At 43.3% G+C, this 18,630-nt stretch overlaps 1 protein-coding gene across 1 annotated transcript in view; it reads left to right on the top strand.

Annotated features, from left to right (window-relative positions):
- The window catches only part of cdh15 (cadherin 15, type 1, M-cadherin (myotubule)), an 87,599-nt gene extending 69,384 nt beyond the window's left edge, over nt 1–18,215 (top strand). Inside the window, exons 10-14 of the mRNA XM_048605526.1 lie at nt 4,814–5,050; nt 6,164–6,403; nt 14,092–14,228; nt 16,213–16,380; nt 17,098–18,215. Coding sequence (XP_048461483.1) covers nt 4,814–5,050; nt 6,164–6,403; nt 14,092–14,228; nt 16,213–16,380; nt 17,098–17,298 — 983 coding nt within the window. The 3' untranslated portion in view covers nt 17,299–18,215. The remainder of the gene's footprint in view (nt 1–4,813; nt 5,051–6,163; nt 6,404–14,091; nt 14,229–16,212; nt 16,381–17,097) is intronic.
- Nucleotides 18,216–18,630: the final 415 nt, after the last annotated feature.

The raw sequence follows: 18,630 nt of genomic DNA, 5'->3' as shown, positions 1-18,630 counted from the left end.
CATCCGGCCCAGGGGACTTATCTATTTTCACACCTTCCAGAATTGCTCACACCTCCTCCTTATGAACCTCAATTCCGTCTAGTCTAATAGCCTGTATCTCAGTATTCTCCTCGACTACATTGTCTTTTTCCTGTGTGAATACTGATGAAAAATATTCATTTAGCGCCTCTCCTGTCTCTTCGGACTCCACGCACAACTTCCCACTACTGTCCTTGACTGGCCCTAATCTTACTCTAGTCATTCTTTTATTCCTGACATACCTATAGAAAGCTTTAGGGTTTTCCTTGATCCTACCTGCTAAAGACTTCTCATGTCCCCTCCTGGCTCTTCTTAGCTCTCTCTTTAGGTCTTTCCTGGCTAAGTTGTAACTCTCAAGTGCCCTAACTGAGCCTTCACGCCTCATCTCTACATAAGCCTCCTTCTTCCTCTTGACAAGAGATTCAACTTCTTTAGTAAACCACGGATCCCTCGCTCGACCACTTCCTCCCTGCCTGACAGGTACATACTTCTCAAGGACACGCAGTAGCTGTTCCTTGAACAAGCTCTACATTTCAATTGTGCCCAGCCCCTGCAGTTTCCTTCTCCATCCCATGCATCCTAAATCTTGCCTAATCGCCTCATAATTGCCTTTCCCCCAGCTATAACTCTTTCCCTGCGGTATATACCTATCCCTTTCCATCGCTAAAGTAAACGTAACCGAATTGTGGTCACTATCACCAAAGTGCTCACCTACCTCCAAATCTAACACCTGGCCTGGTTCATTACCCAGTATCAAATGCAGTGTGGCCTCGCCTCTTGTTGGCCTATCTACATAAATGTTGTAGGTGTACCAGCCTCCACCACTTCCTCTGGCAGCTCATTCCACACACGCACCACCCTCTGCGTGGAAAAAGTTGCTGAAGCAAGTCACATACTGACATTCTCCTACCTTTTCCCTGTAGCCTGCAATATTTTTTCAGATGGATATTTAGTGGATGAATTTCAATATGGAGGAGAGGCAATAAAAAGTAAAGTGAATCACTCTAAAAGATGTGCAGAAGCAGAGATACCTGGATGTACAGGGTTGGCTTATGAGGACAGATTGAATAGACTGGGATTATATTCATTGGAATTTAGAAGAATGAGGGGGATCTTATTGAAACGTATAAAGTATGAAAGGAATAGATAAGATAGAAGCAGGGAGGACGTTTCCACTGGCCAGTGAAACTAGAACAAGAGGGCATAGCCTCAAAATTGGGGGTGGTGCAGATTTAGGACTGAATTGAGGAGAAACTTCTTTACCCAAAGGGTTGTGAATCTGTGGAATTCCCTGCCCAGTGAAGTAGTTGAGGCTTCCTCATTGAATGTTTTTAAAGCTAAGATAGATGATTTTTTTGAATAGTAAAAGGAATTAAGGGTTATGGCGAGAGGGTGGGTAAGTGGAACTGAGGCCATGAAAAGATCAGCCATGATCTTGTTGAATGGCAGAGCAGGCTTGAAGGGCCAGATGGCCTACTCCTGCTCCTGATGTTCTTATGTACATGTGCATAATCCTTTAACGATAGAAGGACAGGTGGAGAGGGCTGACAATATAGCATACAGTGTTCTGGACTTAATTTATAGGGCATACAGTACAAGAGGAGGGAGGTAACATTGCTTAGACCTAGCTGAAATATTGTGTACACACAATTAGAAGGATGAGAATACATTGGTGACAGTGCAGAAGAGGTTTACACGAATAGCTCTAGGGATGAGAAACTTCAGTGTGAAGATAGATTGGAGAGGTTGGGACCTCTTTGAAGAGATAAAGTTCAAGAGGAGATGTGAAAGAAGTTTTCAAAATCATGTGAAGCCTGGATAGGGTGGACGGGGAGAAATTATTCCTGCTTGTAAAAGGATCAAGAACCAGAGGGCAAAGGGTTTTGCAAAAGAAGCAAATGTAAGGTGAGAAAAAAACCTTTTCACACGATGAATAGTTCTGGTTTGGAATGCACTGTCTGGAGCACGTACTGGAGTAAGGTTCAATTGAGGCATTCAAGAATGCTATTGATGGTTATTTAAATAGAAACAACTTGTAGGGTTACAGGGAAAACACTGGGGTTTGACAATAAGTCAAAATCTTCACAGCATCAATGCAGACATGATGGGCTGAATGGTCTCATACTGAACCATAACAATTCTGTGATACTGATCTAATTGTCTTTTGAAAGCATTGATTGAACCACATTCTCTGACAGTGAATTTCTGATCCTAACCACTTTCTATATGATAATGTTCTCTTCATGTCTCCAATGTAGGGTAGATCGGGTGGTGAAGAAGACATTTAGCATGCTGGCCTTCGTTGGTTGAGATATTGAGTATAGGAGTTGGGACGTTATGTTAAAGTTGTATAAGGTGTTGGTGAGGCTGCACTTGGAGTATTGTGTACAGTTTTGGTCACCATCTTATAGTTAAACTGGAAAGTGAGCAAAAAAGATTTATGAGGATGTTGCCAGGGCTAATAGGCCTGATTTATAGGGAGAGGTTGGACAGGATAGGACTTTATTCCTTGGAATGTAAGAGAATGAGGGGTGACCTTATTGAAGCACATAAAATCATGAGGGGCATAGATAGGATGAATGCGTATAATCTTTTTCCCAAGGATGGGGAATTGAAAACTAGAGGGCATAGGTTTAAGGTGAGAGGGCAAAGAATTAAGAAGGACCTGAGGGGCAACTTCTTCACACGGAGAGTGGTGCGTATATGAAATGGGCTGCCAGAGAAAGTGATTGAGGCAGGTACAATAACAACATTTAAAAAAAATATTTAGATAGGTACATGGATGAGTAGGGTTTAGAGGGATATGGACCAAATGTGGGTAATTGGAACTAGCTGAGCAGGCACCATGATCAGGATGGACCAGTTTTGGCCAAAGGGTCTGTTTCCATGCTGTATTACTGTATGACTCAATACGTTATTTTGCAATTACCTTAAATCTGTGACCTCTGACGATCCATCCAACAATGGAAAGTTGGATTTTCCTTATCCATTACATCCAGACCCCTCAAGATTTTGAACTCTTCTATTAAATCTTTTCTCGACCTTCTCTTCTCCATGGAGAATTGCTCCAACTTCTCTCATCTATCCACATAACTGAAGTTCCTCATCCCTGGAATTATTTTTGTGAATCTTTCCCTCCCAAATACATTCACAATCTTTCCAATGTGTGTTGCACAGAACTAGATGCAATACTTCAGATGAGGCTGAATCAGTGTTTTATACAAGTCTGATGTAACTTCTAAAATGAGAGGAAAATGCTGCCAATGCACTGATGTGTTCGGGTCCCCTTCATTGAGAATAGGGTTATTTGTGAAACCTATTCCTCCAGTGATTGTTTTTGTTTTATTCATTCACAGGAAGAGGCAGCATTTATTGCCCATCCCTAATTGCCCAGAGGGCAGTTAAGAGTCAACTGAAATGGATAATCTCACATTTATCCATATTATACTTCATCTGCCATATATCTGCCCACTCACTGAACTCATCCAAATCATACTGAAGCATCTCAGCATCCTTTTCACAGTTCACCCTCCCATCCAGCTTCATGTCATCTACAGACATTAGAGATATTACAGTTAGTTCCCTTGTCTAAATTATTTATATTGTGAATAGCTGGGGTCCAAGCACCAATCACTGTGGTACCCCTGTCGTACCAGTCATTGCCTGCCAATTGAAGAGAGCCTGTTTATTCCTGCTCTTTGTTTCCTGTCTGGCAAACAGTTCCCTATACTTGTCAGTACATTAACGCCAAGCCCTAAGACTTAGCCTAATCTAGACCTCTAGTTTACTATCAATTCCTAAACTTTACTTAATACTTATTATCAAATAAAAAATTGAAGGTTTTAATTTCCCCGGTCCTCAGACTATTTTTGGAGAAAAGGAAATAGCACCACTGTAATCACCAGGCAATCAACTCACATTCACCTTCTATCTCATTTCAGTGATCCTGACCTACTTTATTGTAATTCTTGCTCACATTCCTCCTTGTCTGCTTCACAATGGTCCTGACCTGCTACATTGATTCTTATTTGCTTCACGTACTTCTCAGTCTATTTCACACTGATCCTAATTGTTTCAGATTCCTCCCAATATTTTATCTGTATTACTGCAGATGTTTAGCTCCACAGTGGTTGCAAAGCAGGACGTATAATTGTTCTCAGTTATACTCGGCTCATACATTTTTCACATCTGCACCAATTTGAGGTGCACTTGCTTCCCAGAATGGGAAATATGGCATTTAGGGAATTGCATTAGATGATGACTTACAAGTGACATGGTGATGCTTTATAGTGAAGAAATGGGCAGCTTTATAAAAATCATTAGACAAGTGACCAGGTTCTAGAACGGGTTGCATTAAACAACAATCCTCTCCTCTCCTGAACATTTTTTTCCTCCCACTTCTCTTACCCTCTCTCTTCCATCTCTCCTTGTCCTGTACCATATCCCTCTGTTTATTTTTATTCTCTACCCTTACTATCACCCACCTCCCCTATCCCTTCTTTCTCTGCCCATTCCACCTCACTCCTCCACTTTTTATTTTTCTCTCTCCCTTCCGCCCCTTTTCTCATGGATGGTGACCATTCTTCACTGTGGCATCTGTTCAATGTGCTCCCTCCTCAACCATCACTTGACTCCTCAGGCCAGGGAATCTATTCTCGTTGTATCCCTTGTGGAAGAATGGGGGTATGCTGTCAGTGCTACATTGTTTTGTAGGAATAGAATGTCAGTATTGAAGGAGAATTATGCTTGTTTGGAATTCTTCTAATTCTTTAACTTGTGATGTTTGTAATGACAGGAGAGCCACCATATACTGCGACAGGAACCCTGGAGATTAACGTGACTGAGGTCAATGATTTCCCTCCTATTCTGTACCCACAATATGGCTTCTTGTGCAGTCAGTGGGACAAGGATGACGGAGTCCTCCTCTGGGCATTGGACGGAGACCTTGAGCCTCATGCTGAACCCTTTCATTTTGAGATTGTTCCTGATGATTCTGAATATTCCCAGAACTGGACAATCAGCCATTTAAATGGTGGGTGCAGTCTGAGGGTGAAATGAGTTAGGAAACATCAGATACAATAAGGATGGTCCATTGCCAGTCACTGTTCATAGACAGAAACTTTAATCTGTATCTAAATCTGAGCTGTACTTGTCCTGCATGTGGTTTACCAAGGACAGTGTAGAGACAGCTCACTCTGTGTCTCATTCCAAACTGTACTTGTCCTGGGAGTGTTTCACAGGGACAGCATAGAATGAGAATTTCTCTGTACTGAATCCTATGATGGGAATGTTTGGTGGGAACAGTGTAGCTCTATATCTATCCCCATACTGCCCCCTGTCCTGGGATTTTTTGATGGGGACAGTGTAGAAGAAGCTTAACTTTCAATTTTAAATAGTACAGGGAGGTTTACTTTGTATCTAAACTGAAAATGTCCACATAGACAATCATAGAGTTCCTTCAGTGTGGAAGCAGGCCATTTGGCCCATCAAGTCCACGCCATTCCTCTGAACAGCATCCCACCCCTACCCTATCCCTGTAACCCGGTATTTCCCATGGCTAATCCACCTAGTCTGCATATCCCTGAACACTAGGGCCAATTTAGCATGGCCAATCCACCTAACCTGCACATCTTTGGACAGTGGGAGGAAACCAGAACACCTGGAGGAAACCCACACAGCCACAGGGAGAATGTGCAATCTCCACACAAACAGTCACCCGAGGGTGGAATCAAATCCAGGTCCCTGGCGCTGTGAGGCATCAGTGCTAACTACTGAGCCATTGTGCTGCCCCATTGCTACTAAACATATATATATTATCCCCAGAGTTACATGAATCCATGCCTGAGGCAAGAAGTTACTCATCTGCAAATAACGCCTCAATATTAGCCTGGTGAGGCCATTGGAATTTATTTACCAGCAGCCTCTAAAGAATAGGATTGATCCTAAAACTAAATCCTGACCAACCCCATCCATAACACCACCATGACCCAAAATTCAAATCTGTGTGTTTCCAGAATTTTTATTTTGTTACTGGATTTTGTGATAATAGGTTTGGAACACTGAAAATTATCAAGGGGATGTTGCTGATGGAATGCAGAATTTGGCAACTCAAGAGAGATTTCAATTTTTCCGTTCTCACCGACAGACACACATTCTAAACTGAGAGCTCGGCAGGATATTAATGAAGGAACTTACAGCCTCCAGATTCGTGTGAGTGACTCGGGCCAGCCACGTCTAAGTCAGGACCACATCCTGAATGTGACCATTTGTTTGTGCAGCGTGAAAGGGGATTGTACACCAGGAGTAGCTGCAATTCTTGGTACCCATGTGGGTCTGAGCTTTGGAGCTGCAATGGTTATTCTCGCCAGCGTCCTGCTCTTACTTTGTGAGTATCACAATTTCCTTGCAATTCCAATGATTCCTTCCCATAGCATTTGTTTCACATATAGTCCATGGCATTAAGCCTTCCAGTTACAGAGCTTAAGCCAAAAAAAATCAGAAGATGGAGGAACAGAAGTATCCTTTTCAACCCATCAAGTCTGTGCTCATCATTCTATGAGATCATGACTGATGTGATAATCCTCAATTCCACTTTCATGCCTTCTCCCTATAGCCCTCAATTCCCTTACCAATTTAAAAATTGAATATACTGAATGACCAGCCTCTATAGCCTTCTGTGGTGAAGAATTCCAAACACTCCAAAATAACTATGACATCCACTAGTTCCCCTTTACTATCATTCTTGCTATTTCCTCAAAGAATTCTAATAAATTTATCAGGCATGATCTCCCCTACATGAATCCATGCTGACTGTGCTTGATCATATTTTGCATTTCTAAATGCTCTGCTATTACGTCCCAAAAACAGGTGTTAAGCTAACTGGTCTATTGTTACTTGTTTTTTTTGTCTCCCCCGTTTGCATAAGACTCTTACATTGACAGTTCTCCAATCCTCTAGAACTTTTTCCTGAATCCAGGAATTCTTGCAAAGTTACTATTAGTACATCCATTATCTCTATATCGCTTCTTTTAATATCCTATTATTTATACATCTAATCAAGTCACGGGTACTTGTTGTCCTTTAGTCCCATTTATTTCTCTAATACTTTTTCCCCGGTGATCGTATTTATTTCCTCTTTCCCCCTTTTACTCCTTGATTATTTAGTATTTCTAGAATGTTATTAGTATTTTATACTATGAAGATTGATGCATAGTATTTATTCAACTCCTCTGTCATTTCCTGGTTCCCCATTATTATTTTCCCAGCCTCATTCTCTGAGGTATTAATGTTCATTTTGGCCTCTCTTTTCCTTTCTATATATTTAAATAAGCTCTTGTTGTTCATCTTGATATTACTTGCAAGTTTAGCCTCAAAAGTTTATTTACACCATTTTCTGGTTCTTTTTGTTGTTTCCTAAAGCTTTCCCATTCCTCAGGTTTACCAATATCTTCTTAAAAATCTGCCATTGTTCCTCAACCATCTTTTCTCTAAACTTTTTTCTCAGTTCAGTCCAGCTAACTCTGCCCTTATTCTTTTATAATTATCCTAAGTTAAGTTTGCAACAGTCGTTTCTGATCCAGCTTTCTTAATCTTAAACTGATGATTAAATTCTATGTTATGGTCAATGTTTCCTAGGGATCTTTTATTCTGCGATCATTTGTTAAACTTGCCTCATTACACATTGCTATATCCAAAATAGCCTGATCCCTGATTGGATCCACAGCATATTGTACCAAAAAACTGCCCCGAATACACTCTATGGGCAAAGTCTTTTATAGTGGTCTGAGCAACTGAGATAATCTACCAGTGGATGGTGGCAGAATCAGATGAGGAGTCCGACGAGGCCAATATCAATGTTGGGAGCGTCTTTCATGCATTTGCTGAGTGGTGAGGTGCATTTTTCTTTAGGCAATGGCATGTTGCCAAATAAGGGGGATTATAACTTGTTAAATGCCTTACTAATGGCTTAACTTGTTTCACTAATATTCAACTTCCTACATTAACAAGCTAGAAGTCGAGAAAACTCAAAATGGAATTCATAGCGAGTATCTAGTGACTTTAGCTCGTCACTGGCTGTAAAGAGTTTCCATGTCGCTGAGAATTAAACAGCATCTCAGGGCATGATCTATGGCCACCAGCTGCACCTATCCATCACCCATGGACATTTGTATCTTGCATTTGCCAAACCCTCATGATCATCGTGGCACCTCTCTGATACCTGTCTCTTAGGCAGCACGATTTGCATTGCCGGGCACACCAGCAACTAGCATTGAAAGGCTGTAGCAGGGACACTGGCATGTAGGGTCAAACACACAGGTTATAGATTGGATCAGGTTGAATCTGAAGTCTGCTTACTTGCACTCTTTGTGTTCACTCACTTTATACCTGCCTACACACACTCAGCATCTGTGCCTTGCATTGCCACATAACCAGCAGCTTGCCTTGTTGCTCATTAGTCCTCAGTCAAACTGGTGAACATCTTGCTCTATGTCAATCTTCCACCTGCACTGTGTGACAGCAGCTTATCTGGCAAACATATTGCATGTGCAACAAGCAGGTAGCCATGTCTCAAAGAGTTAGACAACTAGTCTTCAGCAAATGAGGCACTTGTCAGTCATAGGGTTCTTGCACAGTACATCAAGCGTAGCCTTCAAGACCAGTCCAGGGGATTGGCTACGGTCAGACATCAGGTCGGGTGATCTAGGTCAGGGAATCCATGCTTCTGCACATTAGGGAGAGGGTAACAGTCAGTCATATGGTGCTATAGGATCCAGTCTGGCTGATAGGGCTAGTGAGATTGGGGAGATATGTGACCACCGGTAAAGGGTCTGGACACTTCTTCTCTGGGGTTGTCCGATTAGATTGCTCAGTGGGATGGGCTGTGAAAATACAGTCGTCCACAGAAACTACATGACAAGAAGGGTGTGACAAGGGAGGCTGTTGCTGTGGGAGAGCGATTCAGAAACCAATTCTTCAGGATTGGGAGCTACAGGCCAGGAGAGAGAGGGGATGACAAACTGTGAAAGGGGACAACAATATCTGCACAATTGTGATACGGGAAAGCATAGTTGGGAAAAAGGTCATGTGGTAGTGGGAGTTTATCATAGTTAGGCTTCAAGGAATGGCCAGTGTATGACTATAAGGGGCATTGAGGGAGGGGAAGATAGAAAGCCACAGACTCATGTAGATGGGGTGGGTGGGTGGGGTCCTGGGGAGATGCAAAGCCTATGGAGTTCACAGGAAGGAAATCTGGTCGCTCTGAGTCTCACTGACACTGTAAAGGTAGAGGCTGGAAGCCACCAGCTGAAGAGTGCTGACTGTAGCCTTCCATCAGGCTGAAAATTGAGAATATGCAATGAGAAAGAAGTGTTTTCAACCATACTTAGAGTGGGTGGGTAAAGTGTATCGACCTGTGAAAGAGAAGAGGCTGCAGGACATATAATTACATAGACTAATGCACCACACAGGACACAGATCTGCAGGGTCCCTAGTCCTTAGCCATCTTAATGCATTGGCTCCCTGTAAACTGTACACCTCCCTGACCATCTCATCTACATCAACACTTTTGGACATTGAGGCCAGGGAAAAAAATTAAAAGAATTAGTATTAGGTTTATTGTCACGTATATTGAAGTACAGGAGTACAGTGAAAAGTTTACAATGTCACTCCACGTGTTACCATCTTAGGTACAAAGTACCTAGGTACAAATCTTACATACAAAATAGAGAAATAAAGAAAAAAGAAGTGACAGTCCCTCCGCTTCTTCCTGTCCCGCAGGCCTGACCAGGCCCCCTCCACTGACACCCTCATCCGCTTAGCCGAACTCGTCCTCGCCCTCAACAACTTCTCTTTCAATTCCTCCCACTTCCTACAGACAAAGGGGGTGGCCATGGGTACCTGCATGGGCCCAAGCTATGCCTGCCTCTTTGTAGGTTACGTGGAACAATCCCTCTTCCGTACCTACACTGGTCCTAAACCCCACCTCTTCCTCCGTTAAATTGATGACTGTATCGGCGCCGCCTCGTGCTCCCACGAGGAGCTCGAACAGTTCATACACTTCACTAACACCTTCCACCCCAAACTTAAGTTCACCTGGACCATCTCTAACACCTCTCTCACCTTCCTGGACCTCTCTGTCTCCATCTCGGGCAACCACCTAGAAACCGATATCCATTTCAAGCCCACCAACTCCCACAGCTACCGAGAATATATCTCCTCCCACCCACCTTCCTGCAAAAATGCCATCCCCTATTCCCAATTCCTTCGCCTCCGCCGCATCTGCTCCCAGGATGAAGCATTCCACTCCCATACATCTCAGATTTCCTCGTTTTTCAAGGATTGCAACATCCCCCCCCTCAGTGGTCGAGAACGCCCTCGACCGTGTCTCCTGCATTTCCCGCAACTCGTCCCTCACACCCCGTCCCCGCAATAACAACCAAAAAAGAATCCCCCTCGTCCTCATGTACCACCCCACCAACCTCCAGATCCAACACATCATCCTCCGACACTTCCGCCATCTGCAATCCGACCCCACCACCAAAGACATTTTTCCCTCCCCACCCTTATCTGCTTTCCGGAGGGACCACTCTCTCCTTGTCCGCTCCACACTCCCCTCCAACCCCACCACACCCGGCACTTTTCCCTGCAACCGCAGGAAATGCTACACCTGCCCCCACACCTCCTCCCTCATCCCCGTCCCAGGCCCCAAGAAGACTTTCCACATCAAGCAGATGTTCACCTGCACATCTGTTAATGTGGTATACTGCATCTGCTGTTCCCATTATGGCCTCCTCTACATCGGGGTAACCAAGCGGAGGCTTGGGGACTGCTTTGCAGAACACCTACGCTTGGTTCGCAATAAGCAACTGCACCTCCCATTCCTCAGACAACATGTCCATCCTGGGCCTCCTGCAGTGCCACAATGATGCCACCCGAAGGTTGCAGGAACAGCAACTCATATTCCGCTTGGGAACCCTGCAGCCCATTGGTATCAATGTGGATTTCACAAGCTTCAAAATCTCCCCTCGCCCTACCACATCCCAAAACCAGCCCAGCTCATCCCTGCTTCCCTAACCTGTTCTTCCTCCCACCTATCCCCTCCTCCCACCTTAAGCCGCACCCCCATCTCCTACCGACCAACCTCATCCCACCCCCTTGACCTGTCTGTCCTCCCTGGACTGATCTATCTCCTACCTACCTCCCCACCTACACTCACCTTTACTGGCTCCATCCCTGCCTCTTTGACCTGTCTGTCTCCTCTCCACCTATCTGCTCCTTTATCCATCTTCTATCCGCCTCCCCCTCTCTCCCTATTTATTTCAGAACCCCCTTCCCCTCCCCCATTTCTGAAGAAGGGTCTAGGCCCGAAACGTCAGCCTTCCTGCTCCTATGATGCTGCTTGGCCTGCTGTGTTCATCCAGCTCTACACCTTGTTATCTCAGATTTTCCAGCATCTGCAATTCCTACTATCTCTGACATTACCTTACAATTATTTTTGGTATAAGTTATAAAAAAAGTTAACAAGATAGCCTTTCTATAAAGGACCTGCAGTAGATTAATGCAGGAGGCTTCGACGCATGGTCTGACTGGACTTGCAAGCTGCTGACCATCTATCTGCGCTGGTCCAACAACTGTCCGCGTTCTGCTCCAGACATGATGGCCATCCCTGCTCCGCTCAGGCCTCCAGACCGCTCTGCTCTAGCCCTCAGCCGCTCCATGGTGAGGATGCTTGTTGTCTTTTAGCAGATATTCAGTGACTGCAGAGGTATTCTGGGACTGTAAGGTGGGGCAAAAATCCCCATCAGTTTATTGACATTCCGTGGATTTAAAAGCCCCTGAAGGCAGAAGTTGTGGAAATTAAATTCACTGAACTTTTGGGACTCCAGAAACCATGGGCTGCAAATGAGCCAGGAACAGGCTGGCTGGGACAGACTGGAAAATATACAAGCCCACGGGCAGATGTCTGGAACAGGGGTTAGCTTGCAGCAACTAAAGGAAGTCCCTTATTCATGCCCCAGCTAAAAACAATGCGGGCCTGTCTGCAGGAAACAAGCAACATCAAAAATTTCAGACCCTTTGGAGCCTACAGAGGTATCAATTCCCAATCAGTGCTCATGCACAAGAATACCGAACATTCTGCACCATTATGCTACATGCAAACCTGTTTCACCTTGGATGTAAAAAACCACTATGTGAAACGGAACGGATACCCATCCAAGGGAAATGCTGGACATTCCAAACCCATCAAAACCATTCACTTCAATCGAAAAACCATTCACACCTACTCCAGTGCTCAGGAAGCCCATTCAGCCCCAAGAGAAGGAACAATAGCACAACAAATTTGGTGGAAGATAAGGGGGGCCTGCATTTGGGTATAACTGGAGATCCCAAGCCCAGCACAGGAGTGAAGGAAAGCATGTGAGTGAAGGAAGAGGAGGAAAGAAAGAGAGTGAGTGTACCGAGACTCCTGCACTGTAAGTGGGGCACTGCAAGTCTGGGCTTTGTGCGACCAGCACTGCATTACCAATCACTGAACACCAGCAACTAACTAAGAACTTCCACTCAACGTCTGGAGGCAACTGAAGGCATCCAGAGACACGAAACACCAACCAGGGCAACACCAGCAACCTGCTCGCAAGGACCACCAGAAAAGAAAGAAAACCCAAGGTACTCACTGGTCTGGTCCCACGCATCAAATCGCATCAGCGGACACCACTAGACTGCCTGTTACAGGTACTTGCAGCCCTTCGCAGAGTCTGAGCCATGGCAAGAGACTACAGACGAGAGCCAGTCAAAATCATGTTTTCACACCAGGGGTGAGCCTAAGGTCATCGAGACTCTCTAACCCAGCTTGGCCAGTCTCCGACAGGGGGAAAGAATGGTTTGGGGCTAACGGCATAGGGCACCTCTTAGGAAGGGAAGTGGAAAAGGACTTGGGATCAGCAGGTAATTTCTCTCTCTCTCTCCCTCCCTCTCTCTCTCTCTTCCCTATTAGCATAAGTAACAGCCATCCACTGTCTCTATTTACCACTGTATCCAGTATTAACTGCAAGGCTTAATTGGGAGTTAAGTCAACTGGGAGACAAGGTAGAGGTCAGAGATAGGTGAGTTTTAATATTCACTTTCTTGTTTTCTGTAAATATATTCAATTGTTTGTTCAATAAAATCAGTATTTTCTTTGCCTCTGAAACATCTGCCTCCTGTGTTTTTCCACCACACCACATTCCACTGCATCAGCCCAGTGCCAGAACCAGGGAACTGGTGAACAACAAACCAGGCAGCACTCCCTACAGGGACCTGGCATGTGGTATGATGTGGATAGAATTGAACTTGAGGAATGTCAGAGAATAGTTAGGAAGTTAATGAGACGCATTTAGTAAGATATGGTGAGACATCTCATTGGATAAAAACCGAAAGTACTGTGGATGTTGTAAATCCGGAACAAAAACAGAAGTTGCTGGAAAAGCTCAGCAGGTCTGGCAGCATCTGTGAAGGAAAAAACAGAGTTAATATTTCGGATCTGGTGACCCTTCCTCAGAACATCTCATTGGGCCTTGTGTCAAGAATCCCTCCAAAAACATAATGCAACTCATACAGCCAAAAAAAACATTCAGCCCTATGAGTTCCTCCTGTGGCTACCTCTGCCAATTTGATTTCCCCAATCTATGTGAAGATTAAAGTGACCTGCGATTAACGTACTGCCTTTTCTATGTGCCTTGATCTTCTCTAGATATATTCCCTTTCAGTCCACAATTGAAGATACAGAAAAATGAAAGTTACCATCTTTAGTGTCTCTACACCAAAAGAACTGCAGGATTCAAGAAGGCAGCTCATCATCACTTTCTCAAGGAATTAAGATGGGAAGCAAATGCTGGCCCAACTAGCAACACGTGCATCATGTGAACAAATGAAATCTACATCTGGTTAGGAATCCAAAGAGAAAGACAGTAACATTTCCCTTAGGCCCAGGGAAAACTCCTAGCTCCGTTTTGCGGTCCATTTTGATGATCATTCTGACGTATATTCTCTCTTTCTCTCTCTCTCTCTCTTTCTTTCACACTATCACTATACCAGTTCTCATTCTGCTTGTGGCAGTTTCTGACTTTCTTCACCGCCGCCTCCATCACAAGGGACTCCTGGCTGCTTCTGAAGATGACATTCGGGACAACATTTTAAACTACGATGAGCAGGGAGGAGGAGAGGAAGATCAGGTCAGTGAGCAATTCACAAATGAGAGTAAATAATGTCCTAAACAACATCACCATATGCAGGACAACTGCAGGCTGCATTTATCTTTGAATATAATCCACACCCCTCTACATCCCTGCCCCCTCCCTCCATATATAATCTTCATCTCTCCATATATAATCCCCACCTCATCTGTATATCACCCCTAGTCCTTCTGTATATAAACCCTACCCTCTGATCGTAATCGCCCCTTTTCATAAATAATCCACTATCCATATATAATCCTTATCATTATATATAATCCCCATTTTATGTAAACTTCCTCCAATCCCATATATAATCCCTGTTCCTATATAATACATATTCTTCACATGTCATCCTCATCCTCTGTATTCAACAGAATTTAAAATTTGAGATTGATACATTTTTATTAACAAAGGTATTCAGGAATATGTGAAAAATGCAGGTGGATGGAAGAAGGTCACAGATCAGCCATGATCTCATTGTATGGTTTGAGGAGATAATCATCTCCTCCCCTTGCTGTGTTTCCATAAGTGATCAGAGAACTAATCAGTGAAAGTGAGAGTCAGAGAGAGAGATAGACAGGCCAAGAGAAAGATGGAGAAAGTACACCTGAGAGACTGAGATCAGACAGAGAGAGAGAATGAGGAGGTGGAGGACAGGGTGCTACTAGCACTCTAGTTGTGAGCTGGCCTAGAGTGAGGCTATACAACTGCCTGCCCTCATGTGGTGTTCCATAAGCTCAGTCAGACTGGCGAGGGTGTCCACTTCCATTGGAATACCCTACAATTCATATGCTCACTTCCCTCATTTTACAATGCTAAAGCCAGTTGTAGTAAGAGATAACAAGGTGTAGAGCTGGATGAACACAGCAGGCCAAAATGTTAGCTTTTCCTGCTCTTCTGATGCTGCTTGGCCTGCTGTGTTCATCCAGCTCTACACCTTGTAATCTCCGATTCTCCAGCATCTGCAGTTCCTACTATCTCTGAGCCAGTTGTAGTGTCTGTTTGAAGTCCAGTTGGGCTTTAGCTAGGTAGGCACTTTTACATGGTTACTTCATTAATACTGCATACCAAACACTCTCAGCATCTCATTAAGGGTTAAATCAAAGTCACATGCCTCTGCCAGTTATCTTAACTTAGTCAAAAATCTAAATATGGATTCCCCTGGTTTTTGAATTGCCAAGTAAAACCAATAGCATTTCAGAATTAGAAGAAGCTTGGGGTCGTAATATTCCTTAACTAAATCCATCAACTCTTGAAAGGTTTTAATACTTGGTGCCTCAGGGAAAGTTAGACTCCTAATAACAGAAAAAAACTGCGGGTCCTCAAGCTATCAGAATTACTCATTGCTTTCCATCTGCCAAATGCCATTTGCCCAGAAAAAATAACCCAGTCTTTGACAGCAGGATGAAACAAATTATGCTTCTGAATAAGAGCATGATGCCAGAAATGTTTGCCCCAACTCAGACAACTGTTGCGAGAGAATGTCTTCAGCAGCTTGCTTTTCTTTCACCACCACTGAAATAACTCCACAGAGACCAGTCTTCTGTCACTAAGTCACCCTTAATTTACATGTGGAAAGTCCTTGATACTGATCCAGCTTCCTCTGAGCCAGCTCTTAGACTGAACAGGATGTCTGACACTCCTAAATTCATCTAATGGCCCCAATCAGGGAACTCATATTCTATGATGTTCACCTGACTAACCTCATTTCAATCACTACACTGCTACATATCTCAAGTGTGATTGCTTCAATCACTTATGTATTATCAATTTACTGGTCAGTTATTGATTGGATAGTTTTGTTTTTCTGAAATCAAGGAAGATTGTAGGATAACCTGCAAAATAACCAGTCATCAAAATACATTGGGAAGAGTTTCTGTTCAATTCCTGTCTTTAATACATTTTGCCTTGGAAATCTATTTTGAAATTTCCATGCATCACCACAATACCACTTGCTCACGGTTGATTTTTGTCCCCCAAGGATGCCTATAACATTGACCAATTAAGGAACCCAGATGAGGTCCTGCCCTCAACCCCAACCAGAGGAAAACAGCCAATCAGAAGAGATGCACCATTCAATTATGGGCAACCACAGTATCCGAAAAGGCTACCTGCTAACCCTAATGACATCAAGGACTTCATCAATGAGGTGGGTTTCCAAAGATGCAACTCAGAGGCAATAGAACCACAGCAGTAATTTACAGATTTTGTTGTGATTAATTATGAAGAGATGGGTGAAGTTATTATAGGCAGTGACACACTATTAAGGGTGTCATACTGCTCACAATTAGCCCAATGGTGAAAGACCTTGTTAAGTAAACAATAGTGGTTTATTAACTAATTACTGCAAGCGTGTTTTGTTAATGTATCATTATAAGTGCAAGCAGTTTTCATCTATGTCAGACAGAAATTGTCATAGACACAACAAGAAAAACGTATAAGTGGTAGCAACTAGAATTCAGAAAGATTGATCCACCTGTGTGGAGGACAAAACTGAGTTTCTTTGTCCCCCATCAACTGTGAGCTGATATTGGTGTAATCTCTATTTGATGAGTATTATTGCAGGCACCGTACACTTAAAAATGTGCAACACTTGATGCCAACAGCTAGTATCTTATGGATTTCAGAACACAATGCAGTAAAAATCAAATCATAAATACAAGCCATCCTCTAATAGTATTTTCTTTACAAGTGTATCCTGCTCCATATACCGATATTAAAGTTACCAGAATAGAACTACGTCAACCATATGTCATATGTGTTGCGCTCAGGTGTCTCTCTTCACAAGTAAGCACCATGTGCTCTTGTTAGTGCTGTATGCTTTGTCATTAAGCTCTCTATAAATTCATTTTAATCTATGTTGCAGGGATTGGATGCAGCTGATAACGATCCGAATGCACCCCCATATGACACTGCTTTGATCTATGACTATGAGGGTGAGGGCTCTCTAGCTGAAACTCTGAGTTCCATCACATCCAGAGCTTCTGACTCAGACCAGGATTATGACTACCTTAGTGACTGGGGCCCTCGTTTCAAGAAGCTGGCCGACATGTATGGTGATCACTAATTCTCAGCCCAACTGAGATTTCCACAGCTTCAATCTGAGGAAATGTAATATTCTGACTGAATCACTAAATGTCTGAAATTATTCTTGTTCTTTGCCAATAACTTGTATAGTTTCTCATCTGAATTCTGAGCCATGACTCTGATACGGGACACAATAGTCAAACTTTCACCTTAGGGGTCAGTGGGTAAGGGTGATATCATGTTGAGTGTGTTGTAAACTCAGTCTGTCACACAGGCATTCCATACCATGCTAACAATCAAAACATTAGGAGATTAAAAGGGTAAGAGAGTGAATGAGAGCAGGAGAGAGAGAAAGAGAGATACGGAGATGAAGGGAAAGAGATAGGGTGTGCTAGAAGGAAAGGGAAAAAGAGAAGGAATGAGCAAGGAAATGAGAGAAAAAGACAAAGTAGGACACGGAAAGGGAGATCCAGCAAGATAGGAAAAGCGAATAAGAAAAGGAGAAAGACAGTGGATGGAGAACACTGTGTTAAACACTCAGAAGCAGCATGCAGTACAATGCCAGTGTTTAACTAGTTGCCAAATTGGATGGGGTGCTCAATGTTTGATAGAAGGTGGGAAATTGGACGAGGAATAATGTATTTTAAAGGATGGGGTACAGTGAAAAAGAGGATGAGAGTTGGATGGGGGAGAAGGTGGGGACGAGGTAGATGGAATACTGTGTGTCAATGCAGCCAATGCCAGGTGGGACAGAGCTTGTAGTCAGGTTTGATCTTGACCTGATATTATTTTTGTTGCCTTGTTTATGGATCAACATTAAAATGTTAAGTGTTGAGCTGACTGACTCGATAAGTTTCCATTGTACCTGTAACTATTTCAGCAACTTTTATGCTGAGCATAAGTTTCCGAGTTTTCTTTCCTGTGAACTATCCTTAATACCTCCAGTATTAAATTTCATTGGCCTTTCGTTTTGCCAATTCTCAAACTTTGTGTCACTTATTTTTTTAAGCCCTAGTTTTGGTGTGTCTGATTTGGTATTATCTGCAAATCTGAACAATGCATCTTTGGTTTCTGAATCCACATAGATTCATACAGCACAACAGTAGGCTCTTCAGCTCAACAGGTCCATGCCACCAAGTTTTCTAAATTGAACTTGCCCCATTTGCCTGCATTTGGCCCATATCTCTCTAAACCTTTCCTATTCATGTCCAAATGTCTTTTAAATGTTGTAATTGTACAAGTCTCTACCACTTCCTCTGGCAGCTTATGTCATATACGCACCACCCTCTGTGTGAACATGTTCTGGGGAAGGTATAGATGGTCTGATTAGCAAGTTTGCAGATGACACTATAATTGGTGGAGTAGCAGATAG

Source organism: Rhincodon typus, chromosome 15 (genome assembly GCF_021869965.1).
Source record: "Rhincodon typus isolate 14 chromosome 15, sRhiTyp1.1, whole genome shotgun sequence".
Lineage (NCBI taxonomy): Eukaryota > Metazoa > Chordata > Chondrichthyes > Orectolobiformes > Rhincodontidae > Rhincodon > Rhincodon typus.
Note: the sequence above shows the minus strand (reverse complement) of the source record. Positions and strands in the feature narration are given on the sequence as shown.